Source organism: Ptychodera flava, chromosome 10 (assembly GCF_041260155.1).
Source record: "Ptychodera flava strain L36383 chromosome 10, AS_Pfla_20210202, whole genome shotgun sequence".
NCBI classification, from domain to species: domain Eukaryota; kingdom Metazoa; phylum Hemichordata; class Enteropneusta; family Ptychoderidae; genus Ptychodera; species Ptychodera flava.
In genome coordinates this window covers 9,576,955-9,604,329 of record NC_091937.1, presented here as the reverse complement: position 1 = coordinate 9,604,329, position 27,375 = coordinate 9,576,955, and the positions used below count along the sequence as shown (strand labels likewise).

Genomic DNA, 27,375 nt, shown 5'->3' with positions numbered 1-27,375 from the left:
GCAGAAGTTCTCAAATCCTATCAGAGAAATGTGGGACAATTCACATCCTGGGAATATTGTTGAATATAGATGTGAAGTGAAGAAACTTGTGTGGTACCGTATAGTACAAAAAAAATTCACCTTTTACCAGTTTTCTCCATGTCATTTTTGTCGTCAATGTGAGACAAACTGTTTGAATTAAAAGTTGTAGACATTCAGAAAGTTCATCAAACATCACCTCCATCACTGCCACCAGCATTACACCACCCACCACCACACTACTCCAGGCTGTATTAAAAAAATGAATGCCACAAAAAAAAGCTAATCTGCATTTGTTTTTGCACTCATTGTCTATCCTTTACACTGTTATCACCTGCTACCATTCACTGGTGAGTCGTTGGTTCTTTACTGGAAAAAACCCCGCAAGCACTACTACCTCTGAAAAAAAAATTTCAAATTATTGACTCTGGGCGATTTGCATGACCGTACTTCTCATCCAGAATTACCATAACGCATTTCATTATCATTGACATTAAGGTGGGATGCTCTTCTCTGAGAAAATCATATAAAGAATTTTAGTGCTTATAGACATAAAAGATTCTTGATAGTCACTCCCTGGATATCTTTCCCACTGTATACTTACCCCTACCGGTGGGCGGAAGTTTCCGGAAAAGTGGATGTCTCGGGGAGTAACTGTCCCAATACTGACAAATGTACCTGGAAACACTGAGTTCAATGAAATACTGGTATATCGTGCATAATTATGATGCAACAGGTGTAATAGAGAAATCTCCTGTAAATCAACATTGCAAAACTTTGTTCAGTTTAGTATCTACCGTATTTGTATCATCACACCTTTGAAACGTAAATTACCATATTTTTCAGTTGTTAAGAATTACGCCACAACCGTTTTTATCTCTGGTATATTCAAAGCATTCCACCTTAATACACTTTATTGGCTAAGCTTTTCAATTGCAAGACAATTCATAGACAAAATCTTTGGTGTTTTGCCTTTAACACTGTATACCGATATTTTCCAAATACATTTACATCTAGTTTGACATCAAATTCTGCTTTAGGCACTGCATGACGCACGTGTAGCTATGTTTGCAACCCACCAGTCAGTGGGTTGCTTAAATTAGAAGTGGATAAAATTGACTACATCTTTTATAATCACTCTTCTCTTAATTTTAATTTTCTTCTCTTCAGCTATATTTTCTCATTAGTAGTACACTCTGTTAATCTTTGCTGGAATTATTGTCTATTTTTGACATTATTCAGCGCTTGCAGAATGCAAGACAAAATATTTTGGGTTCTGTATCATCAACTCTGATTTTTTTTCCCTTTACAATACACAAATATTTTAATACAGTATGCCTGGAATATGTTATCGATTTTGATATATTTATTATAAAGTATCAAACATATCATATCAGTATATTGATGGCACATAATTAGTGACCTGATTTGTCGAGAAGTGAAAATAACAGTGCTGTATTCATGATGTAGTGGGATATAGCACACTTGAAACACACACAAGCTTCTCAGCCAGAGACAATTCCCTTTTCAAACATTTCACACCAAAATATCAATTTACTGGTATGATGTAATTGAAATAAACCACCTCAGCCATGCGTATGCCATTTGGTTTTGACCAGTCACTCCATATATGGTCAAAACCTCATAGTATACTTGATGCAGGAGGCAGTGTATTGATTATATATATTAGTTATCGTCTTTATCATACAAGTTTTCAATCTTTGCCAAAGTGCAGGGGTATCTCAGAATATTATCTGCAATGATAGTAATCTGCGTCATTTGTGTGTTAAGTTTTGATACAGTGTTACAACTTATTAAACTTTTGCATGTGGCTAAATTTCATTGTGACAGCTAGTATCTATATTACATATTTCCCAAACCGCCACCTCGGTTTAATAAGAATGAAAAAGTCACTGGATTTAAATCGTTATGCAGTCTAAGTTTTTATGTGTATGCATATTTGTATCCTTATTACTTAGTCAATAGGATTTTAAAAGCAGTATTCAGCAACAATGCATGATTTTGAAATAGCTTTTGCAATTAATAAGCAAAGTCCATAAATGTAACCCTTGTTGTTATCTTCTAATATTGATGGAAAAAGCACTCACACAAATTTCCTCCTGTTATGCGATACCTAGGTGAGGAACCAGATGACGCAGATTTGGAAGCTCCGAAAGTCTATGAACCAATCGAGAGCTACGAGCAGCTGTCAGAGCGATTGCTGTCGTACATGCAGATGTACAATGAGAGTATCCGTGGCGCCAATATGGATCTCGTGTTCTTCAAGGACGCCATGGTTCACTTGGTGAAGATATCCCGTATCATCCGTACGCCACGAGGCAACGCACTCCTCGTCGGTGTCGGTGGTTCGGGAAAGCAGAGTCTGACCAGACTGGCTAGTTACATTGCTGGCTACAAGAGCTTTCAAATAACACTGTCAAGGTGAGTGTGTCAGTCCTGTTCATAGTAATCTTCATGAATAGACCTTTTCCCGGCTATCGCACAGTGCAGTGCTGTGGCTGTATCAAATACCATATACACACTCAGAACAAACATACTGATTTATTGTTGTGCAACTTATTATTATACAAAAATGACACAAATTTGCTGATATTTGATGGTTTCAGGTCGTACAATGTTTCCAACCTGATGGAGGATCTGAAAATACTGTATAAAGTGGCTGGACAGCAGGGTCAGGGCATGACCTTCATTTTCACTGACAATGAGATCAAGGATGAGGCATTCCTGGAATATCTCAACAATGTCTTGTCATCCGGAGAAGTAAGTTTGAATTACAGATTCTTACATTGATTTGATGAGTGGATCACAGGGAGGGAGGGAGGGAGGGAGGGAGAGAGAGAGAGAGGGAGAGAGAGCTGATTACAGAGAGAGAGAGAGAGAGAGAGAGAGAGAGAGAGAGAGTGAGAGAAACTGAGCTGATTACAGAGAGAAAGAGACAGACAGAGAGAGAGAGACTTATTTGAATGATAAGCGATAGATTTGCATAAGAAGTCGAACAAATGGAGAGAAACTTATTTTGAGTGATCACAGATAGACAGACACATGAAGAGAAGACTAGATTTGCACAGAAGAAGTAAGACAAATGGGGAAAGATTGGTAGAGAGAGATAGAGAAAACAAAATAAGAGATTGAGAAAATATAAGCTTTAATTAGTTTCCTCGAAAGATGATTATCAAGTAGGTGCAGTTCTTTGATAAAGGTATATTACTCTGACCGTGTGATTGTGTTACAGGTATCCAACTTGTTCGCTCGTGATGAGATTGATGAAATCAACGGAGAGCTGATCCCGGTGATGAAGAAGGAATACCCACGTAGACCACCAACCAATGAGAACCTCTATGACTACTTCCTGACAAGAGTCCGCAACAATTTGCATGTAGTCTTGTGTTTCTCACCAGTAAGTAACTGTTTTGAGTGACACCGAGTGTTCATATACTTGTTTCACTCTATACTTACCATATATAACACCCATCATCTGTAATTCAGAGTCACTCAACTCTCTGCTGTGCTCAGTCAATGTGAAGTATCAATTTTACAATTTTTTTTCCTCAACAAGAGCAGAGTATGTGTACACATTGTAACAATTTTCAGGGCATGTGTCAATCATGTTTGGCAATACCAAAGCTAATGAGTCTCAGAGAGTAATTCGTACAAACACTGAAGGTAAATCTAACTATAGTTCTGCAAGAATGGATGTGATTAATAGCACTTCAGATTAAATATATGGTAACATGTGTATAAATACTCGGCCTGTATCTGGACAATATTATTTAAGCAATAATGTACCTCCCTTGCAGCCCATAATGGACAAAAGCATAATGCATGACATAATGTACGACATAATGTGAGAAGAGTACATTATGGAGTGCAAAGTTTGCTTGAGTCCATCTTGGGCAGGGAGGGGGGGGTCCATTATTGCTATTATTTCATAGTTTTGGCAATGCCAGGGAGTTTGTAGATGTAGAAAACATCTGGGCCACAATACTTGACAATCAGATACATTATCAGTAATAGTGCTGGGTGAGGGGGGGTGACGTCATGAAATTCACTGGTATAGACAGAACTATAATATGAGTAACAATTATGGAGCTTGATTCACTCCCCGAGATCAAAATAAGTGACACTTGCAAAGGTTGTAATTCGGATTCCTCAATAACTTCCATTTGTCAAGAACGAGCTCTATTTCATTTCAGGAGTCCATCTCAGAACAACTTATACTCTCTCTTCTCACTTTGTAGGTTGGTGAAAAATTCCGAAACCGTTCCTTGAAATTCCCTGGACTGATATCCGGATGTACAATGGACTGGTTCAGCCGTTGGCCAAAGGATGCCCTGATTGCTGTTTCCAACCATTTCCTGTCCAAGTATGACATTGTATGCAGTGATACCGTCAAGAAGAGTGTGATCAATACCATGGGTGTTTTCCAGGTAACAATGTTGCCTAGCATTTAATTGTTTGTCAATTCAATCCTCCAAAGGTCATAGGTTAGCTTGTTGCCGAGGAATCTTCAATCCTGTCTGCTACATAAGTTCAGTAGCTTAAGAAACATGTTGTTAGATTTCATCAGTCGCCAATGTACCCTAGATACATCGTTCATGATACAGCTAATGAGGCTTTAAAGGGACAAAGTCGGCCATTTTTCATGAATTTTGTTTGATACGAGATACTACTTATGTTGAAAGATACTGAATGAATGGTTGACCATGCATACCGGTATATTCGACCCCGGTTTTAGACAAATGAAACCATCGCGAAAATGAATTAATGGTCATGACCATTAATTCATTTTCGCAATGGTTTCGTTTATCGTCTCTAAAACCAGGGTCGAATATATGCATGGTCACCCATTCATTCACTATCTTTCAACATGTCAAACAATATAAGTAGTATCTCGTATCAAACAAAATTCATGAAAAATGGCCGACTTTGTCCCTTTAAATCTAAACTTTCAAAATCTATAAAGCCTACTTTGGTCACATTTATAAAGCCTGTTTACTTAATTTGAGAGTTATTTTGTAAGGATATCTAGGCAGGAATAAAAAAGCCAATTCTTGTTTTCCAATTCATGAGAACGTGAACATTTTAAAGAAACAAATAACTGATGAATTTAATTTTTTAAGGTGTTAATTCAGCTTAAAACTACCGCAACATAATCAGATCTGACATATTTTCTCCCCTGCTTTTTTAGGACATGGTGGCAGAAACCTGCGTGGAGTACTTCAACAGATTCCGACGCCAGACCCATGTGACACCTAAATCTTATCTGTCATTCTTAGAGGGGTACAAGACCATCTACAAGGAGAAGAAAGATGCTATTGGCGTTCTAGCCCAAAGAATGGACACCGGTAGGCATGGTTTATAATTATATGGTAGCATGTCACCTCAGGGACAGATATTCGGACTCTGAAATTTTTACAATGCTTTTCTGGTCTAATGCTTTTTGATGTTCAGTTTAAAGCTCTTTGAGTAGAGAAACTTTTTTTCCATGACATTATTTTTTCATAAAAAAAAAATTTCCATTGAGAGTTAACATACAGATGGTGGCCATTTTTAATTTCAAGTGTTGGCAAATGTTTGGTAATTTGTTTCTCCACTACCCATATTTTTATTCTTGATTTTGGAAAAAAAAGGTTCAATAGCGTTCAGGTTTGTTACTAAACGTATAGCGGCATACGTGCGACATTGGACAGCCAGTGTTGCATGCACAGCTGTTGTTGCAGCGTGTAGTCTGATCCATAAATTCATATGAATTAGTGTGACTTTATGTAGCCATTGTAATAGTAGCAGATTTAATTTTGTTGTTTATGCGGAAAATGCAGACAAATATTTATTTATGCATATTAATTAGAGAAAAAAATTATGTCATTTGTGATCAGCACTATAAAGTCTATGATATAGTTCATTTATGTGCAGTATAAAAAGTACAGTTTCGACAGTTAAACACACTATTGCTTTCTTGACCCCGTACAACTGTGACCAGGTCTTGCAAAATTGGTGGAAGCCACAGAATCAGTCAACGAACTGAGCAAAGAACTGGTGGTGAAGGAGAAAGAGCTTGCTGTGGCCTCAAAGAAGGCCGACGCTGTGCTAGCCGAGGTGACGGTCAGTGCACAAGCAGCTGAGAAGGTCAAAGCTCAGGTGCAGAAAGTCAAGGACAGAGCTCAGGGAATTGTGGATGAAATTGCTGTAAGTAATATCACACACCCCTACTCTGCTGTGGTTCACTCTAAACTGCATTGTTTGATCACTGGGCTTGAGCATTTGTATTCAGAAATGGGGGGATGAAGGGTCCATGATGTGGAAGGATCAAAATTTCAAGAGTCTGAGTTTGCTTTCATTTAAATTTATGAATTTTAATTTGGACTTTCCTGTTTTCCCTTCCAAAATGTTAATTTTGTAATATGAATGTCAGTTTTAACCCTTTCACCTCAATGGTTTGGCCCAGACCCATTCATATCAGAGGTGACTATGGACCTGTTCACTTGGAATTCAGGGTGAACAGGTTAGGATTGCTAACAACTTAAAACCTCATGAAGCAGTTACTTTGCAAATATCGTACATCAAAGATGCCTCTTGCTGAACAAAGACTGAATTGGTCGTAGTTAATAAAGTTTGGCCGTAATACTGATATTTTGCTCCTTTTTTTTCACACAGGCTGACAAAACAGTCGCAGAGGCCAAATTAGAGGCAGCTAAGCCAGCTTTGGAAGAAGCTGAGCGAGCCCTGGAGACGATAAAGCCAGCTCACATTTCCACAGTACGTAAGCTGGCTAAGCCACCGCATCTCATCATGCGAATCATGGACTGTGTGCTCCTTCTCTTCCAAAAGAGGTTGGACCAAGTGACTATGGATCCCGAGAGGCCATGCGTCAAACCTTCATGGAGTGAATCCTTGAAGTTAATGAGCAGCTCCGGCTTCTTACAGGGTCTGATGAATTTCCCAAAGGTGAGTATCCCTAGGGTTTGGATGTTGCTTTCACCAGTCAGAGAGTCAGTCATGCTTCACAAATGTTGGATGTTAAGGTAGAATGCACCTCGGGGACAGACATTCGGACTATCAAACTTTTACAATTCTCTTCTGATATACCACATGTGGGGGTTCATTTTAAAGCTCTTGGTGAAAGAAAACTTTTCATCGGCTTAGTTTTTCGAAATTCGAAAAGTTTCATTTTTCTCAATAGAGTTAACACATTGGTAAATCTTGGGTACTTTGTTTCTCTAGTACCAAAATTTGCACGGTGACCCCCTATTTTTATTCTTGATTTTGAAAGAGAATGATTGAAGATTCCTTGAGGAAAGTTAAACCAAAGTTAAGTCTTTCACTTTCGAGGTGCATACTACCTTAATGTACAACGCATGTCAAAACGGAAAGGCTTAAACATTTGCTCAAATTTCCTGTAAGGAAACTGGAACCGTTCCCTCGCAAGAATGAAAATCATGGGTCGCTTTGCAAAATCTGGTACTAGTGGAACAAATAACCCTATATATACTGACAACTGGAATTCATAATGGCTGCCACCCCTGTGTTATCTCTATGGGAAAATGATATTTTCGATTTGCATATAAGTGAGCAGGTGAAAACTTAGTCTACTCAGTAAGCTTCTAAATGAGCCCCCGCAAGTGGTAGACCAAAGAAGTATAATAAAAGTCTGAATGTCTGTCCCTGTTACAATATTTTTGCAGTCAACCAATTGTGGACATCCAATTTCGAAGCTCTGATAGAGTAATAAACTTTTCACTGGATTATTATTTAGAAATTTAATTTTTCGCCAGAGTTGCACACAGCGTTGGCGTCTTGTTTGAATTTCAAATGTCTGTAAATTTTGGGTAATTTGTTTCTCTAATACAAATTTTGTACAGTGACCCCGGATTTTTGTCCTTGATTTCAAAAGGGAATGAATTAAAGTTTTCTTACAGAAACTTTGTGCAAAAGTTTGAGTCTTTCAATTTCAAGGCGTGTACTAGTACTACCTTAAACCCTGAACTCAGCTTACCAGTGAACTCTTTGTTCCATCTGGATCCACACTAACAATATCCGTTTTTAATTTGGCTTTTCAGGATAGCATCACTGGAGAGACAGTCGAGTTGATGGCCCCATATTTGGAAATGGAAGATTACAACATTGAGACTGCCCGGAAGGTCTGTGGTGACGTTGCTGGTCTGGCCAGCTGGACAGCTGCCATGGCAGTCTTCTACGGAATCAACAGAGAAGTACTCCCTCTCAAGGTAAATACAAAGTATATTGTCATTTGAAAAGGCCTGTAGCTGTAACTTTGGGGGATTTTTTGCACTCATTCTGCTGTCAAAGTGAGTTTTTTCCAGCAGTTTATTCATTCTCTTTAAGCATTTGAGTGCTGTAATTTTTCCTACCAAAATATTAGGGCAACATTTTTAGCAATTTTAAAGACTTTTGCACTCAAATAGGATTAAATGTGTCGTTCAAGGAACCTTTTAAACACCTCATATGCTTAGAAGGTCACAGTACAATATCGGTGTAAAAAATTTGTACCAGCGCACCTCGAAAGGTACAGGATTTTTAAGTATTCTGTCTTCTAGTCCTTAAAATGTTAAAAATATATAGAGTTGTGCCCATCTTGTGCTTGGCTTGAAGGCAGCACAGTTTTCCTTTCAGAATAATACATTTTTTATGTGTCTATAATTTTTTGTCAGGCCAATCTGGCAGTGCAGGCAGCACGTCTGGAAAAGGCCACTGCCGAGTTAGAGGAAGCTCAAGCCCAACTGGACGACAAACAGAGAGAGTTGGACGCTGTTCAAGCCCAATATGATGCCGCCATGAGTGAAAAGCAGACGTTGCTGGACGACGCGGAAAGCTGTCGGCGCAAGATGCAGAACGCCACAGCTCTTATCGAAGGATTGGGTGGAGAGAAAATCCGTTGGACTGAAGCTAGCAAAAAATTTGCAGACCAAATTAACAGGTAATGGGCCAAGTTCAAGGTAGCCTAGCTCTTTTAACCTTTGACTGAAACATACCAACATGTGGATCAAATGCGCATTATTTGGTCCTTTAAAGGAAAGCTCAGACATAAAAGTAAAAGACCACACGATAAATGGAAAATTATGTGATAGCGTATATTAGTGACAATAGCTGTTACTTTTAATGATATTTTCATCGTTTTTGTTCGATAAAACAAGTACAAGTACAGATAGATAGTATGCATAGGTGGTCACATGGAAAAGAACCACTCAATGTCCATATTGTACTCTGATATTGAGAGACTTACAATGCTGTCAAAATTCTGAAAGTATCGCATTCTTTTTTATGTAGACTTGTTGGTGATGTCTTGCTAGCTACCGGATTCTTGTCTTACTCCGGACCTTTCAATCAAGAATTCCGTAACTTGCTCCAGAAGAACTGGAAGAGAGAAATGGTATCGGCAAAGATCCCATTCAGTGATGTAAGTGGTGGATAATCAGTCACAGAACTTGTATATGTCTATGTTAATAGATGGTTTAGATGAACACATGGAAAGTTTAACCACACAGTTCAAGCGGGTATAAATACTTAAACTTTACCATCAAAGAATTACTTTTCTCAATCGTGCAGCTCTCAAGGAACTCATCATTTGACTTTACTTGTCTAATTTCAGTTTTTCGATTGATTTAACTCCTTGACTAATACAACCTATATTATACCATGTACCAAACATTGTGAACACGCAAAGGGGCACCAGAAATTTCTTACACTCAAGGTGTATAGTAATCCATTATGACACCTATATAGAAATCCATTATGACGCCTAATATTTCTAGTGTTCAAGTGGGTGCTTCAAAATTGAAAGACTTAAATTTTAGCTCAAACTTCCGGTAGCTTTCCTTTCGAAATCAAGAATGAAAAGCAGGGGTCTGTGCAAAACTTGGAACTTAAGAAATAATTTACCCAATATTTATCGAATTGTGCAAACTTAAAATGGCTGCCATCCCTACCTGAACTCTACGGGAAAAAATTAAATTTAGATTTTCACAAAAAGAAGCCAGTGGAAAGTTCACTTACTCCATGGGCTTCAAAATGAGCCCTAACAAATGGTAGGCCAAGATGTATTGTAAAAGTTTGAGAGTCTGAATATCTGTCCCCTGAGCGCATTCTACCTTTAAGAGCTCAAAAATATTGAGGATGAATTCAAATACTGCCCTCTATCTACAGGATGTGAATTTGGTGAATATGCTTACTGATGCTGCCACTATAGGAGAGTGGAATCTACAAGGCCTGCCCAACGATGAGCTCTCCATTCAGAACGGTATTATTGTTACCAAGGCCACCAGATATCCTCTGATGATTGACCCTCAGGGTCAGGGCAAAGCATGGCTGAAAAATAAGGAGAAGGACAACGAACTGCAAGTAAGTCAAATTGTCTTGTTTAGTTTTGTTTTTGACATACTCAGATCGTTGTACATCCTCGTACAATTTTTCACTCACTAAGATGCTGAGCCTGTGTAGAAATACTGGAGTGCCAGTTCCATAACATTGTCTGTTTTGATATGTCCATAGCACAGTGCAATTTGCATGTTCCCATGGGACAGTTTTGGATCGTATGTTAATTGTTTTACAGACTATCAAATGCACAAGCAAATTCATGGTGTACAATGTATGGTGTTTGAAATCATTAAAATCCTAGCTGTGATCTTGGATAACCTTGATGATAATAGTTATACCAGAACTTTATTAGTCTTCTGACAAACACTTCTGTACTATATAATTTTGTATTTAAAAATGTTACCGGTACATGTTTGAAAAATTGTAACTGTTAATTAAAATCTAATCACTTCATTCTCGTACATATTCTCTCATTGTCCATTATCATCACATTGAAATATATCATTGAGTACATATATTAGAATGACAAAGTCACATACATTCCTATGTAACGAGAATGGACAAAGTCAAATCGCAGGACTCATCTAATGTATAATAGTGGCCATATTGGATTTATGATGTCATTATCTGACCAAAATCAAATTTCAAATGAACCTTTCATTTTCAAATAATCCCCTAAAATGATGTTTTCCTGGTTCTAAGAGGAATTCTCAAAATGAAATATCTTCTTTCACACAGTTGACAAGCTTGAATCACAAATACTTCCGTACCCATCTGGAGGACAGTCTGTCCCTGGGCAGACCACTCCTGATTGAAGATGTCGGTGAAGAGCTGGATCCAGCATTGGATAATGTCCTGGAGAAGAATTTCATCAAAACTGGCAGTACGTTCAAGGTTGGTAATGTTTTGTTTTCGTTTATTTGACTTGTTGTTTGGCTTGTTTGTGTGTTTGTTTATTTGTTTGTTTGTTGGGTTATTATTTTCATCCCAACATGTCCCTGTAGAGCTTATCAGCATTTTTCTGGAAACAGTTTAAAAATGAAAGCAGCTGAAAGCATAGAGACTATACAAGACTACTTTTGAATTTCATTTTCAGATGTAAAAATTATTATCTTTCTGAAGTTACAAACAAAACTTAGAATATCTGATCACAACTTACAGATAGTATTAGTTAGAATATCAATTCAAAAAAAAACTCTCAGTTTTGCTGACTTGAATGAAAGATAGAAGTTCATCTGCATCTTTACTCATAAGGATTATCTACCTCTTTGGAATATATTTGTAGTACCTTCTCTTACACAGCAGCTCAAACAACTTTGTTTGTTTAACTTTTAGCTTTACAATATTTGCGTTACTCGACTCCCTGCATGTGTTGAGCAATTCAGTAAATTCTCAATCAGATTCAACTCACAACACACAGCACCAAGTCACCTAGTGAAGACATCACAGTCAAAACTGCTCGGCTAAATCCCTAACCTTAAAAAAGAGTGATTCGGTAACCATAATTGGGGGTTTAGTAACCATAATTGACGGTTTTGTAACCATGATTGATTGATGGTGATATTTTTTTGATTCCCCAGGTGAAAGTAGGTGACAAGGAGGTTGATGTTATGACTGGTTTCATGATGTTCATCACGACAAAGCTAGCCAACCCAGCATACACCCCTGAAGTCAGTGCTAGAACCTCAATCATCGACTTCACTGTCACCATGAAAGGTCTTGAAGATCAGCTGCTTGGCATGGTAATCCTTACAGAGAAACAGGTGAGAATAACTGGGTGGTATTTTCACTGGCCAGGGTGGAGAACATTGAGCCCACACTGATCAGTGTCACAAATCAACATTATCCTAGGGGTCCAGTTTCTTCTAAAGGTATAGGAGGACCCCCTAAGAATGTTTTTTCATATTCCTAAAGGATAATTAGGTCCAGTTTTTGTCAGTTGTGCAGTTTCCTTTATCTCAAAATTAATGTATCGCTTGTGAACAAGGGTGGTTCAGTTCCCACTTTGAAACAAAAATTATGTCACATCTACTACACAGCTACTTTCTTCTAAATGTCTTTTTTGAACAAAAATTACCGTCTACACATCTTGAACTGACAGGAACTGGAGGCAGAGCGTGTCAAACTGATGGAAGAGGTAACAGCCAACAAGAGAAAGATGCAAGAACTGGAGACAACTTACTGTTCCGTTTGACCAGCACGGAAGGCTCACTGGTGGAGGACGAATCACTGATTGAAGTGCTGAAGGTCACTAAAACCACCGCTGAGGAGGTCAGCGAGAAATTGACCACCGCAGCCGAGACAGAAGTCAGAATCAACACCGCAAGAGAAGAGTTCAGACCTGGTGAGATTTTGTTTTTCGTAGACATTTTGTGGTGGTTTTGAAGCTTATTAGAGGGCAGATATAGTAAAATCAGCTTAAGCTGTTGCCAAATATGCCAGCTTTGTTATCAATAATCTTCTTTCAAATTGAGGTAAAGATAGATCAATCAAAAATGAATAGCCTGATTCTCTGAGCATGAAGGAAAGCATTAGTAGGGATCAATATCTTTTGGAATTATATGTAACAGTTGTAGAAACAGTGGTTTCTGCTAAAGACAAACACGAACCATAAGCTTTTATGGCAGTGTAAATTGGAACACAGAAAAACACAATGAACAGGCAAGCATATGTCATATTTTGCCCTTGAGAGACTACATGTAGCTTTTGTAAATAGTTCAACATGATCTTTCAACAAAATTAATATTAATGAACACTACCATATTTGGTGTTACATTATCTTGACCCTTTTTCTGCAATGGCTTGGCCCTAATCCTTTGATATCAATAGAGAGTGTCGACCTGTTTACTGGGAATTTGGGGTGAACAGGTTAAACATGGAAAATAGAACAAAGACAAGCAGCCTGTAAGAGAGAAAGTAATATACAAAGACAATAACAGAAGCAAAATTGGAAATCATAAGACACAGAAACAAATAATCAGACATGCAGATTTCAAAGTAATTTACACCACAGATAGACATTCACTTGATTACTACATTCTCATTTTGTTTTAATTTATATCACTTACAGTTGCAACTCGTGGCAGTATCCTATATTTCTTGATAGTTGAGATGAGCATGGTGGACGTAATGTACCAAACAGCGCTCAAACAATTCTTGGGCATATTTGAGTTGTCCATGGCAAGGTAAGACCATTTAATCTACTGATCAACGGGATCCAAACCCAGATACTGATAGTGTATATACAGTCATGTCTTTCAAAAAATTGGTAACTCTCATATCTAACTTAGGACATGTACATGTATGGTTGATCAACAACAAACATAGTCTCAGTTACCCAGACTGCAATTGTGAGTCTCATCCATCATAATTCCCAATCATTACCAATATAGAACTTTGAAAGCCACTTCATCAAAACCTTGAACCTTTACTTTCTGTGACTTTGTCTCAAATGATAATTAACATCATGGATCAGTTGCTCCCAGGATGCATTGCTCTTGTCTGTATCGCACCATCTTTGCTCAGAGAGTTTTGAATGGAATCTCTGCATGCTGTGTGGGAGCAGCCAGATCAAAGCCACCAAAAGCCTAAATTAATTCTACTCTTCCTCTGACAAAAAAATTTTAAATTTTCCCATACTTTCTTTCATAAAAAAAAATCATCATTTCAATACACAAAACATTGTAGCCACATCAAATTTGGAAGCAAAAGGGATAAACAGTTGGATTTCATGTGTCTGTGTTCAATGCTTCTAAATATTACTTCTCTGAGTTAACTTGCAGTCATTTCCTGCAAAAGATCACACAAATTTTACAGTATTGTGTTCCAGTGTCAACCATCAACAGCTGTGCAAGAGATCGCCCAACCCTGAATCAAATTTATTAATTTTGTTGTTGAGCATCACTTAATGTCAAATGTATGATTTTGTCTCTCTAGGTCACAAAAAAGCCCAATCACAAGTAAACGTATTGTGAACATCATTGAGTACATGACCTTTGAGGTTTTCAAGTACACTGCCCGTGGTTTGTATGAGAACCACAAGTTCTTGTTCACCTTATTACTCACCTTGAAGGTTGACCTTCAAGGAGGCAAAATCAAACATGAAGAGTTCCAGACACTCATCAAGGGTAAGTTAAGCAGCCCTGCATGTTGATTTTCAAACTCTTAGGTGTCCCTCACCAGGCACCCTTAGTGACCAAAGGAAAGCTGAGACTGATATATAAATGAAATTATACTCTACAGCAAGACTGAGGAAAGCTGGGCCCACTCTGAATAATTTTTCAAATCAACATAATCCTATGGGATCATTTGCTTCAAATAGCTATGGGAGGACTCCCTAAGAAAACTCCATTGGTGCCTTTATAGAAGGTTGGGCCCAGTGCTCTTTAGATGCGCCCTCATTTCAACACAGTGCAAGAAGACCACATGTAGGAATATTTGTACCATATTTTTACGTGTAAGCACTCACCCCAAATTTGACAAGCATCCCACCCGGATTTTTGTGAATACTAGTAGGCTGTTAACGTTAGCACTGTTTTGATATCAAATTTGACAACATTGTTTTGCACAACCTAGCCTAAGTGCCTAAGTTTTTCGGCCTTCTTTTGATGACAATGAATATGTAAGGATGGGGTCCAGGTAAGCACCCACCCCAGTTTCTGAAGAAAATTACATGCTGCAGACCCATGGTGCTTACATGGATAAATATGGTATGGTCTTATCAAACAGGCATATTATATGATGGTCACAATGTTACTTTATGTCCATAATCTTTTACATCTAGCAAGTGAATCAGTGCTTGAATTTCTCATCTGAATTACGCAAGTTTTGGATTGATTCTCTTTCTAGTGAGATAAGGTTGGCTGTCAGCACCCTCACCGGTGCTTTATTCCACGTGTCTTTAAGTTTTTCTTTCATTTCTGTAATAGTGTTTCTATGGACAATTGATGTCCGATTTAAAGAGAAATAAATAAATAAACATCTGTTGTCAAACCAGTAAAAATACTGATCATTTTTTCTCCATCCCTACATCTAGGTGGTGCCGCCCTAGATTTGAATTCTGTTGAAGCCAAACCCAAGAAGTGGATCCTAGACATGACCTGGTTGAACTTGGTGCAGTTGAGCAAACTGCCGCAGTTCTCTCAAATTCTTGGCCAGATTTCCCGCAACGACAAAGCCTGGAAGAACTGGTTTGATGAGGACGCCCCGGAGGAAGCCATCATTCCGGATGGATATTCCACTTCCCTGGACACGTTCCGAAGACTACTGTTAGTGAGGTCTTGGTGCCCTGATAGAACTATAGCACAAGCAAGACACTACATTGCTGAGTCTATCGGTGCCAGGGTAAGCAAAGATTTCTTGAGACTTATCCCTTCACGTCTGCTTCTTCACAGAATATCTAAACCCCTGCCAGCAATCACAGGGATAACCCAAAGGGTTTCAAGGAATTACAGTTATCTGTAATGAACTTGGTGTTATACTTGACCCTTCACCACAATGGTTTTGTCCAAAGCAATTGTATCAATGTTGAAGTGTGGACCTGTTTATAGGGAATTTGGGCGAACAGGTCAAAATACAATCACTATATATGGACAGTTGCCATACGCAGAGCATAGTGTTGACACTGTTTTCAAAATACTGGACCAGCACTTCCTAAGCTGTGAGTTCTACACTTTGTTCTTTCACAAATTAGACTGGTCACATGGTCACTTTGGCTAAGTGTGCCTGGCAGGTATCAAACACCAAGTCAACTTGTTCTAGTTCTACTTCCCAACACATGTTGAGATACAGTATTGATCACGTCAACTCAACCTGTACCTGTGTAGACTGCACTGTTATTGTTGATAAGAGCCATGCTCAGGTCTGGAATTCAAATGTGACTCTTGAAGAATAACAGTGCTTTCTGCATGTATAGATGCCTGGTTGACATGGTCCCTGTCTTTTGTTTCTTCAACAGTACGCAGAGAGTGTCATCCTCAACCTTGATGACATGTGGGATGAGAGTGATAACCGCACACCCATGATCTGTCTACTGTCTATGGGATCTGATCCTACAGATAGCATTGAGAGATTGGCCAAGAAGATGAACACACGTTGCCGTGCCATCAGTATGGGCCAGGGACAGGAGGTGCACGCCCGCCGTCTGGTAGCCAGTTCAATGGCTGAAGGTGGATGGGTTCTCCTGCAGAACTGTCATTTAGGATTGGAGTACATGGACGAACTCCTGGATGTGGTGAGTGCTGGAAAATATCTACCAGACACAGCTGCTTAATATAGAAAGCATTTTAGGAATTTCTTTGTTAGTTCTCAGTACCCTGTTATCTACATGTGGTTAATAACGTGATATTTACAGTTTTAGGATAACTGTTTCAGAATTTGCAATCGCAAAACTTGATGAAATACAGGTATTATAATACAACTAACTGTTTAGGTAAAGCCATAATCAGAAATTTCAGACTACCTCTGACTCACAATACAGCGTAGGATTATCCTATATTATCAGACTTTGCAATTTTGACTTTGCTCGTCTGTGTGCAACCTTTGCTTGTTAATGTACAGTTACTATAAAACTCTGACACACTGGGGAACATGTACTGTTGAAATACAGCACTTTATGAAAACTTGTAGTCAAATCTTACATAGAAAGAAATAAATAATCATCAGTTATTTCAGTGGACAGAATTCACTTTGTGAAGAACGAGAAGTAGAAATGATAAAATTCCTGTACTTTGCATTTTTATGGTGACTTGTAATTGATCATGCATTTTGAGATGTGAAAATAGGAGACGGACATATTCTAACAATGTTTACTCAACAATAGACACAAGATAATATTTAAAAATTCGCGTGAGGTTGTCAGCGTTGGAAACATTGATCACCGTTTTGTGTCTGGTTTGGTATCAATCAATCAACTCTTTTGCACATAGTGGACTGATCTCACACACGTAGCTCACTTCCATGTATTGTTTTTTTCAGACTCAAACAACGGAATCTGTGCATGATTCATTCCGTGTATGGATCACCACTGAGGTACATCCCAAGTTCCCCATCAACCTCCTGCAGACATCCATCAAGTTCACAAATGAGCCTCCACAGGGTGTGAAAGCTGGTCTCAAACGAACCTATGCCGGCATAACACAGGTAAGGCCATGATGCAAAGGATTACACAAGAATCTACAGCACAGTTATTTATATCTGCCATTTCACAGCCAGCATTACAAATCTTTGAGAATATCACTTTATCATACAACAACAATTTATTGACCAGTAAAGTCACCATATATTCTAGTGTTATTTTCAGTTCTCACAGTCATAATACTATCAGAGTTTACTCGAGCAATAGCTCTTTCTTTGTCAATAAATTTTTATCCCTTTCAATATCAGCCTTTGGTGCATCCCCCGCTGGTTTGATAGAATGGATTGACCTATTTTGAGGAACATGGGGTTATGAAGATTACATATATTACAGTTTTTGATATTTTGAAAGTGTTCAGGATATTATCTTCAGACATCTGACCTCAAATGACCCATCTCTGACCTGTAACCTTTTGACCTCCCCTAGGATCAACTTGACATCAGTAACATGCCACAGTGGCGACCATTGCTGTATGCCGTGGCATTCCTGCACACCACTGTTCAAGAGAGGCGTAAGTTTGGACCTCTGGGTTGGAACATTCCCTATGAATTCAACCAGGCCGACTTCACAGCCACAGTACAGTTTGTCAACAATCATCTTGATGACATGGACCCCAAGAAGGTGTGTATAAGCTTTCCCTGTAGTTCATCATGAGTATCTGTTTTGACATAGTTGCAAATCTGACCTCAAATGACTCATTGCTGACCTCTCACCTTTTGACCTTGTTAGGATTAATTTGACTCTATCTTTATAAATGATTTCAGTTTATTGGTTTCATGTGAGCAACCACTCATGTTGTTCTGCTCACTGAAACTTGCTAAATTGTCAGTCGTCAGATTTCTTATATCCTGCAAATGTATGTCATACAGTCGCAATGACAGCAGTCAAGATTGTTTTGTGAGCCAACTGAGCATTCAAAAATCCATTGTAAGTAGTTTGACTATGAAAAAGTAAATTTAGTGAAATAAAGTCAGTGCCCAGCCATGTTCAGCAATGCCAAGCAGTGGTGTTTCATCCCCCTGATTAATAATTGTCATTTTCCTGTGCAAATTTGTCAACCAGGGTGTATCATGGAACACAGTGCGTTACATGATTGGTGAAGTGCAGTACGGAGGTCGTGTCACCGATGACTTGGACAAACGACTGTTGAACACATACGCCAGAGTCTGGTTCTCTGAAGACATGTTCAGTGACAAATTCAAATTCTACACAGGTGAGTTTTGTCCATCGCCACTCGTGAAGATTTCTCTGCATCAGTAATGCATCTCTGAAGACAATTTGACTTTCTTTCAAGTGGGTAATGTGATACTCCTCAAGGAAGGGTGAAAATCTTCAAATCAAAGTCAATGACAAGTTTTACCCCATCATCACTATGGTTTGGCCCAAACCCATTGTTATCAGTGGTGAGTGTGGACCTGATTACAGGTAATTGGGGTTGGAATAGGTTAAAGATAAGTTCAGTTTGAAAATGCCATTTTGATGATCAAAATTAGAGACTGACTGCTTTCAAACTCACACACAAAATAATAATGTATTCACAGAAGATACATTATATTTATCAATTCCTTTAGAAGCATTTTAGCATACTGCAATACAAGCTGAAAATTAAGCAGTAACCCCCACATCAGAAAAATTTCATTATCTCCTCATTCATCACAATGCCCACTGAAATGATGTGACGGACTTCTGATCTCTGACCTGCAAATTTTATGTTTGGTTACCTAGGTTACATCATTCCAAAGTGTCGTACCATAGACGAATACCGCAACTCCATAGAGAGCATGCCATTGGTGGATTCTCCTGAAGCGTTTGGACTCCATCCTAATGCTGACATCACATACCAGACCAACATGGCCACAGAGGTGAGTGAGAAACTCCTCAACTTCAAAATAATCAAACCTGCAACCCATAAGTGTATATGAGATACCAAACTAACAGAGAGCTTCAATCTCAACATCCCCAAAATAAAAGTTTTTCCTGACTTCAGAGCCATATTGAATTATTCCAAGACTTTCACAACATTATGTAGAGTACTTTCCTTCCTTTGCCTCCAAAGGCATGTTTGTTCAAATTTTATAAATGTTATGTACATGTAATGTCGACAAATCTAGCAAAACAGACCACAGAACAGTGGGCCCACACTAAAAAAGTTCAAAAATCAACATAATCCTAGGGGGTCACTGCTGTAAAAATCTACTGAAGGGCCCCCTAAGAAAACCTTATTGTTTCACCTAGAAGATTGGGTCCAGTGTTCTTCAATTGCACAACATTGGAAAATGAGTGAACAGATAGATGTATGTTCAAGTGTCAGAATCCAGTGGCACATATACCATCACAGTAGTGCAGGCTGTAGAGGTAGATCTTGCTCAAAGTTTTCACATTCTGAGCAGGTATCAGATTGATTTCAGATTGATTTCTCTGTTACTATGATAAAACATGTACAGTACTTCTTCAGTTGTGAGGATGCTAAACAGGAAGGCCATACTGGACGCCACAAAAGTGTTGAATTTACTTCAATATGTACTTTATTTACAGTGCTTGGACACCATTGTCAGCATTCAGCCTAAAGAAAGTGGTGGTGGTTCGGGAGAAACCAGAGAATCAGTGGTGGCCAGATTAGCCAATGAAATGTTAGAAAAACTGCCAGAAGATTATGTACCACATGAGGTAAGTATACCACAATTAACAGGTGAAAAAACAGTGACATCAGATCTTATTTGTGTTGTCACAATCATTTCCCAAACAAAATGCATGTCTGCTAGTTAATAGAATTTTAAACAAAAATTTGTATGATGTAGATAGTACTTAGTCTCCCATTGGACTTGACCATCTAGTTCATGGCGTTGTTGAAAGCTCAGTGTAGTGGTGATGGGACAGGTGTATCTTGTCATTGTTAGCTTGAAACAGTTCATGTCCTACAGTCCCTTTCAATACATGACATCAACGTACGGTTGTGATGAAAAACAAAAGCCTGTGTAGAGATTTGATTTAAGTCTTTTGCAACGTTTCCTTTATGTTGTAATTGTTACAATTTGATGAAAAATCCTTAAACAAGATGTACAGTTATTAATAACCAATCAGTGCAAATGAACTGGTATAATTTATAAAACAAGACTTTGTCAGTGTTGGATTCCGAATACGTCTTTTGAAAATTGAAACCTGAATTCTGAGAATCAGACATTCGAAGGACAAGCAGACTGATCGCAACATCTGTCCTACACTCAACCTTCTAGGTCAAGGCCAGATTCCAGAAGATGGGCGCCCTCAGCTCCATGAACATCTTCCTGCGTCAAGAAATTGACCGTATGCAGCGTGTGATCACCCTTGTGAGAAACACACTGACTGACCTGAAACTGGCCATCGACGGTACCATCATCATGAGTGAGAATCTCAGAGATGCATTAGACAACATGTATGATGCCAGGGTGCCTGCACTATGGAAGAAGGTAAGTTAACAATCAATGATAGCTGAAATTTAATCAAAAACATTCTTTAGTAAAGGATGAGTGTATTAAAAGAACAGGAGCTGTAAATAATGATTTTTTTTCACTATTTTTAGTTTAATGTCACCTACAAGTTCTTGTTCTAATTCCACAGCATGTTGAGATACACAGTATTCAGCTTGTCAGCTCAGATTGTAAGTGTGCAGACTGCATTGTTACTGGTGACAAGTGAATTCTGGTCCTGATTAGAATTCAAAGTAAACAATAACAGTGTATTTTATAGGCATAGATGCTGTGTTGACAAGCTAAATAGTTGCAACATGCTTTGGGGAGTAAAACAAGAAGCTGTAGTTGACTTAAAAAAAGAAAAATAGTGAAAAAACTCATCAAAGGTTACAGCTAGCAGCCCTTTAATTTCAATGAAGACCACACCTATATGGATGTTTCAGGATCATTTATGTCAAATAGCTATGATATTACGTACTGAATGATTCAAACTTATGATCAGACTTTGTCCACGGAAAATTTTAAACCGTAGGGGTCACAGTGCTTATTATGTTAGTTGAGAAATAAATTAATATCTATTATTATATCTATTTACCGCAGAGGGATGGAACAGAATATAACACTAATAGGGCTGTTTGCAAATGATGTCATTGGTCTCTCATTAATATGCAAAAATAAATATTTAGATTACATATTTGGAAATTACACATGCCAGAATGGCGAAAAATGCTACTTGAAGGGAGACTGCTAATGTTACAATGAACAGTGAAAGATATATTGATGGCTCAGACTACAAGCGTCAACGACAGCCATGCATGCAACGCAACTACAAAACTAGCAGCAGTGTCCATGATGTTTGCATGCAGCTATATTTAGTAACAAACTGCAATTGCAATCAGCGCTATTTCTCCTGATGGAACTAAATTATTTCCATGTCTTTGCCATGCAGGTTTCCTGGGAATCCACTACACTTGGATTCTGGTTTACTGATTTGATCGAAAGGAATAACCAATTCCACTCCTGGCTGTTTGAGGGACGTCCTAATTATTTCTGGATGACCGGATTCTTCAATCCACAGGTAAGAAATATACCAGAATAGAGTGTTGTGGGGCCAGTAGCCATGACTTCTGATGATTTTTTCAACATTTGTGTTTTCTCGTACATTCTTGTTTTTCCCCTCAGAGCTTGTTAAACTATCAACTACTAGACAAGGCAGCTTGTGTCTGTGCAGAATGCACCATTATTGTTTACATTTGAATTCTAGTCCAAACCTAAATTCAATCATCAGCAATAAGAATGCAGTTTAGGCATGTACAGGCTGAATTGGCTGAAAACCAAAAATGAAAAACTCATGAAATGTTACAGCCAGTGTCCCTTTCAAATGAGGAAAATTTCAGATACACATGATGTAAAATATGCAGAATGAATAAATGTAGGGGATTTCTGTCAACTAAAGTCAACAGTAAATTGTAAATGTTTTTGATTTACCGCTGTGATGAAATTCTTTGTGGTTTAAACTGGGTTCACGCACATTTCAGAAAGCAATTATTCATTCTAAGAATATCTTATACAAAAGCAATGTTTTATGAAAGAGCATGCCAATATTTCAGCAAGCTCTAATAGAAGAAACACATCATTCTTTTGAAAATGTTGCTTGGCTTTGGGGCATTGCATTAATTCCAAAGTGTGTTTCTGTGTCTTTTCCATAGGGTTTCTTGACCGCTATGCGACAGGAGATCACCAGAGCTCACAAAGGATGGGCCCTGGACAGTGTCGTCCTTCACAATGACATGACAAGACATATGAAAGAAGACATCAGTGGACCCCCAGCTGAGGGTAAGTTTTGTATCAGTTTAACCCTTTCACCACAATGGTTTGCCCCAAAACCCATTGTCATAAATGGTGATTGCAGACCTGTTTACAGGGAATCGGGGGTGAACAGGTTAAGACAATGATTACCTCATCTGCTTCATGCTAAATGGTTGTTTTGCATTGCCTAGAAATTCAAATCTCACTTTAGTAACTTCTAAACTGTACCTTATTGGTCATATAAAATGTTTTTAAGAGCTGTCTTGAACAAGCCGCTTAGCCCACACAGTCTCAGACAAGCTGTAAGACATTGATAAAAACCTGGTTCAATTTCAAGGAAACTTTTAGCAAGTTCATGTAAATTTCAAAAATATTGCAGCTGTCTTAACAGTGAGCTATGATAATTTCTATAGTAACAAAGCATTGTTCTCTCAAAAGGAAGTTGGTGCATGCAGTATTTCTGAATTCATGCAAATTCAGCTCCACTTTGTTATTAGAATATATATGAGAAACTTCCCGTAATATGCAAATTAGGGAAATAGAGCTCTCCTAGTGGTCTGTAAATATGCTAATTTATTTAAATGTCTGCTTTGCATTCCCAGGTGTCTACATCCATGGGCTGTACTTAGATGGAGCAGGCTGGGATAGGCGTAACTGTAAGCTAATTGAACCGGCCCCCAAGGTGCTGTTCACTCCACTACCGGTGGCCCACGTCTACGCAATCAACAATGTCGGACCCAAGGACCCCAAACTGTACGAATGCCCTGTCTACAAGAAACCCAAGCGTACCGATCTCACGTACATCTTCCCACTGTACCTGCGCACCGTTCAGCATCCCGACCATTGGGTCTTACGTGGTGTCGCGCTGCTATGCGATACCAAGTAAATACCTACTCTGTGACAAGGCATTCACTTGGTACAGGATGTGTTATGGAACTTTCAACCTTTCTTTGCACGCGCCATTTGAAAAAAAAATCGCTGAACTCTTGGCGGCTTCTACATTTTTCAGTTTCCAATTACTTACAGTCACACATTAATCCAGCTTGTAGTGATGTAAATAAAGATCTTTTGATTGTGTTATGGTTATGTATAACTTAATCATGTAAGTTTGAAAGTCTGTCAATGTTGTGTTATTTTCAAGCAGCACAGATATTCCGTGTCAGTCTTCAGGCTGGTCTCTGCATTGTAGGAAATATCTTGATCCGTGGTGTAACAGCATGAGAAGTCGCACTTGAGAGATTTCAGACAATGATTTTATCTGACCTTGATTTTGATATTTTGGAGTGATACTAGTCTGTGAGACTTGAGAGATGAACTTTTAAAATGAACTTGTGAAGTGGACTTCGTTCCATTCCTGTGCAAGAATATAACACCAAACTTGCTATCACCGTGGGGTTTTAGAATGAAAGAAACACAAGATTTTTGTGTGTAAGTTTTTTACAATCATCTCCGTCCACTTTTGATACAGAAATTGGAGACATGAATGAGAGACCAGGAAACCAGTGGCTTACCACCAGCTGGTTCCGTTTAAGATGAACCTGTGTATACACAGTATGGTTCAGTCAGAAATGAGAGCATAAAATTCTTGACGTAATATGCATGTTTGTTTACAAAAGATTTGCACATATGTTAATTTTTTTGCCATATTGATGTTCTGCCTGTGTTGTATTGTATTGTATTTATGATATATTGGTTTAAAATTTCATTTTTTGATATTGTTTCTATTCTTAGTTTTTATGTATGTGTGTTTTAACTAAAACTGTGTTGTGACAAAGCAGCACGGAGACTGCTAGCAAACAAAATAAGTTTTATTTTGTTTTACTAGTACATGTGTGGTGCTTAGCCTGGCATTTATTCCTGCCCATCATGTTATACAAAAAGAGTGTGCAATTTGCCTAACAACTTTTATCGGTAATTAGAAACGGCGAAGTCTAGAAGTGTTTAGGTGACACTGTTTGTTTTTGTTTGCTGCTCTGCCACCCCTATGAATATAGTGGATTCACCCTCTTTTCGGATCAAACCATTCCCAAATCTAGGGGTGGCAGAGTTGATGTGATGCATTCCACAGCATTTTGTAGCAAAACTGAGTTTGTTTTTACTGTATGGTCCATTTCCCAGGCCACTCCATTTGCCTGGAATGCAGTGGAGTTATTTTTAGCATATTACCATTATCAGTATGAAACAAAAGGGTACTGAAAATATTTTATCTCATCCGTCCATTTTATATTGATATGATATGTTGGATATCATGCACCCGTAGAAAATCGACCGAAATTGGATTACACCATCTTAAGACACAAGGGGTTGGGGGTCATTTGTGTGTCATTTGTGTGCCCGTCGTTACAATTGGATAAAATGCAAAAATTTACTAACAAGCATTTACATGGGAAAACACCAAGGATAAAAAAATCTACATTCCAAGTGTAATCAGTATTCTCTGTTGAGTGTTGATATGTAATATTTCTATGTGTGGTTACTGCTCTGAACATAACTGATTGTGGGATGGAAAAACAAGGTTGTTTGTATAATGTAATAAAGTGTGTATGAATTGATATAAGCTACCTGGATCATGTTTTATTGGGTTTTTTTTTCACAAATTCTCAACACCCTGACTGGACAGCGTGGCAGTTTGCTGACACTGCATGGGCTGTATACTGTACCTCTAAAAGTGGCCACTTTTTGCTTTCAAGATTACTCCAGAGATCCTTTATACTGTACCTATAACAGTGACCTCTTGTTAACAATTTTTTTCCAGAGATCTCGGTGAAAGCAGTCAGTGAGGTCATTCACCCCTCTGCTTTGCCAGCTGTCTTTTTATGTAGTGGGAATTAACAAAAAACATGCAGGTTTTTGTGTTGACGATATGCAAAGACATCGATCCTCTCTCAAATGGTGTGGCCCAAACGTATTGTTATCAACCGTGTATGTGGACCTGTTTATCAGAAATCGGGAGGGGGGGGGGGGGGGGGGGGGGGGGGGGGGGTGGGGGGGGGGGGTAGACGGTGTGAGGAGGACACAGTGTTTACACTTCCCTTAGACTGCTTGCTAGCGTCAATCCTTTTGAATGGTTTAGTGAAACAGCAGTACATTTCAAGGACATGCAATGGCACTTACAGAATTGCGATACCAGTACTTCCCATAGGCTCAATAGCAAACTTTCTAAAAACTAAAGGTTACCCTTGGGCTACCAGAGCTATATTTAGACTCACGTGCCCACGTAAGGAAAGCCTGCATATCACAGAGATTTTACTCATGTTGACGTTATCAATGTTGACGTTTCACAATAATGGAAAACAACCCCAGACTAATTCCAATGGAGGAAAAAAGCTCTAAAGAACGTTAATGCGGGCAACATGGAGCTCCCCGGGGGTGTCCAGCCCCCTTGCAAGATAACAAACAGATTCTGGCCACAAGGAAAATGACTCCCGTGCCATAGCAAGAAGGAAGCTCAGAGAATGAATGCAGATTGTTGAAATATAAAAAGTCATGTCACACAGACTTTCTATTATTTACAAAAGAATCACATTAAAAGACATTTCAAAGAATATTAATTTGGCAAGCTCTTTCTTGTTTATCGTGTGAAGACCAGAGCTTCCGGCTGAAAGTGTTTCGACAGAGAAAGATGTCATTATGATATTGGAAGGTAATTTGCAGGATTTTTATAGCACTCCTTTGGTCGATCATCTGAAATATTCCATCAAATATTCCATGCAAATCTCACTGAAATAAGATTTCACCGACAAGTAACAAAAGAAAACCTGACAAAGAAAGGCTTGAAAATCAGAGACACGTTTTAATTCCTGCCGATTTTATGATAAAAATTCTCTAAACTCAGAATGTTGGCAGTATCTTGCAGCATTGTCATCGGCGCCGGAGGTTGCATATCAGCTTTATCTCAAATTTTTACCGTGGTGATAAACTTGATCATCGAACTTGGAAATGGAAATAAAGAAGCAAAACAGCACGGAAGTAGTAGACTACTAATAGACTTAGTCATGTGTGGGTATGTTGCAATGGAATTAGTGTTTGGGTTTGCGGAATACACCTACACGACTGGATCTTTCTATCTTTCAGTCTCTGGAAATGGTGAATGACAGCAACAACAAATAACGTTCCGAGTTAGTAAAATAAAGTTTATTTAGTTCGGTAAGGTAAGCAGATATGAGGATAGAGAGGCTTTGTTAGGGACATGCAACATTTTATAAGTTGTCAGGGATAAGGAACGGTACACAAGTAGTGAAAACTGAGCAATGTCTCTATTTTGTATGAAAGTTTACTCTTTGGTAATTTTGGTTATCGTTAAGAAGTTAGTTCTCCAGGTGTTTTGAGCCTTGAAGCAAGCTAAAAGTAAGCGTCGACAGAACATATTTTAAGGTTGCATGGAGGATTAAAAATTATGGTGTACCACAAATGTACTAATAATCAGCCGAAAGTTATCGTAACCCAGTTTTTGGTGCAAAGAGAGAAAGACAATTTGTAGTCGACATTCATCGCAAAATACAATTCGTTTTTTTGATTTTATTGTCGCTTCGTAGACATTTCAAATGGACAAATTAAAGTGACATCTGTGTTTCATTTCCATGTTTCGTCTTCACATTTGGAAATTAAAAA

At 38.5% G+C, this 27,375-nt stretch overlaps 1 protein-coding gene across 1 annotated transcript in view; it reads left to right on the top strand.

Annotated features, from left to right (window-relative positions):
• The window catches only part of LOC139141933 (dynein axonemal heavy chain 5-like), an 89,905-nt gene extending 64,580 nt beyond the window's left edge, over nt 1-25,325 (top strand). The window contains 28 exon segments of the mRNA XM_070711698.1: nt 2,157-2,460; nt 2,646-2,799; nt 3,272-3,436; nt 4,278-4,466; nt 5,228-5,384; nt 6,020-6,225; nt 6,694-6,984; nt 8,097-8,264; nt 8,709-8,974; nt 9,325-9,454; nt 10,201-10,395; nt 11,110-11,265; nt 11,952-12,134; nt 12,473-12,542; nt 12,545-12,715; nt 13,442-13,556; nt 14,308-14,498; nt 15,407-15,714; nt 16,328-16,603; nt 17,347-17,511; nt 17,933-18,127; nt 18,569-18,719; nt 19,232-19,368; nt 20,042-20,173; nt 20,740-20,952; nt 21,905-22,033; nt 22,665-22,791; nt 23,367-25,325. Coding sequence (XP_070567799.1) covers nt 2,157-2,460; nt 2,646-2,799; nt 3,272-3,436; nt 4,278-4,466; nt 5,228-5,384; nt 6,020-6,225; nt 6,694-6,984; nt 8,097-8,264; nt 8,709-8,974; nt 9,325-9,454; nt 10,201-10,395; nt 11,110-11,265; nt 11,952-12,134; nt 12,473-12,542; nt 12,545-12,715; nt 13,442-13,556; nt 14,308-14,498; nt 15,407-15,714; nt 16,328-16,603; nt 17,347-17,511; nt 17,933-18,127; nt 18,569-18,719; nt 19,232-19,368; nt 20,042-20,173; nt 20,740-20,952; nt 21,905-22,033; nt 22,665-22,791; nt 23,367-23,650 — 5,228 coding nt within the window. The 3' untranslated portion in view covers nt 23,651-25,325.
• The last annotated feature ends 2,050 nt before the right edge of the window (nt 25,326-27,375 follow it).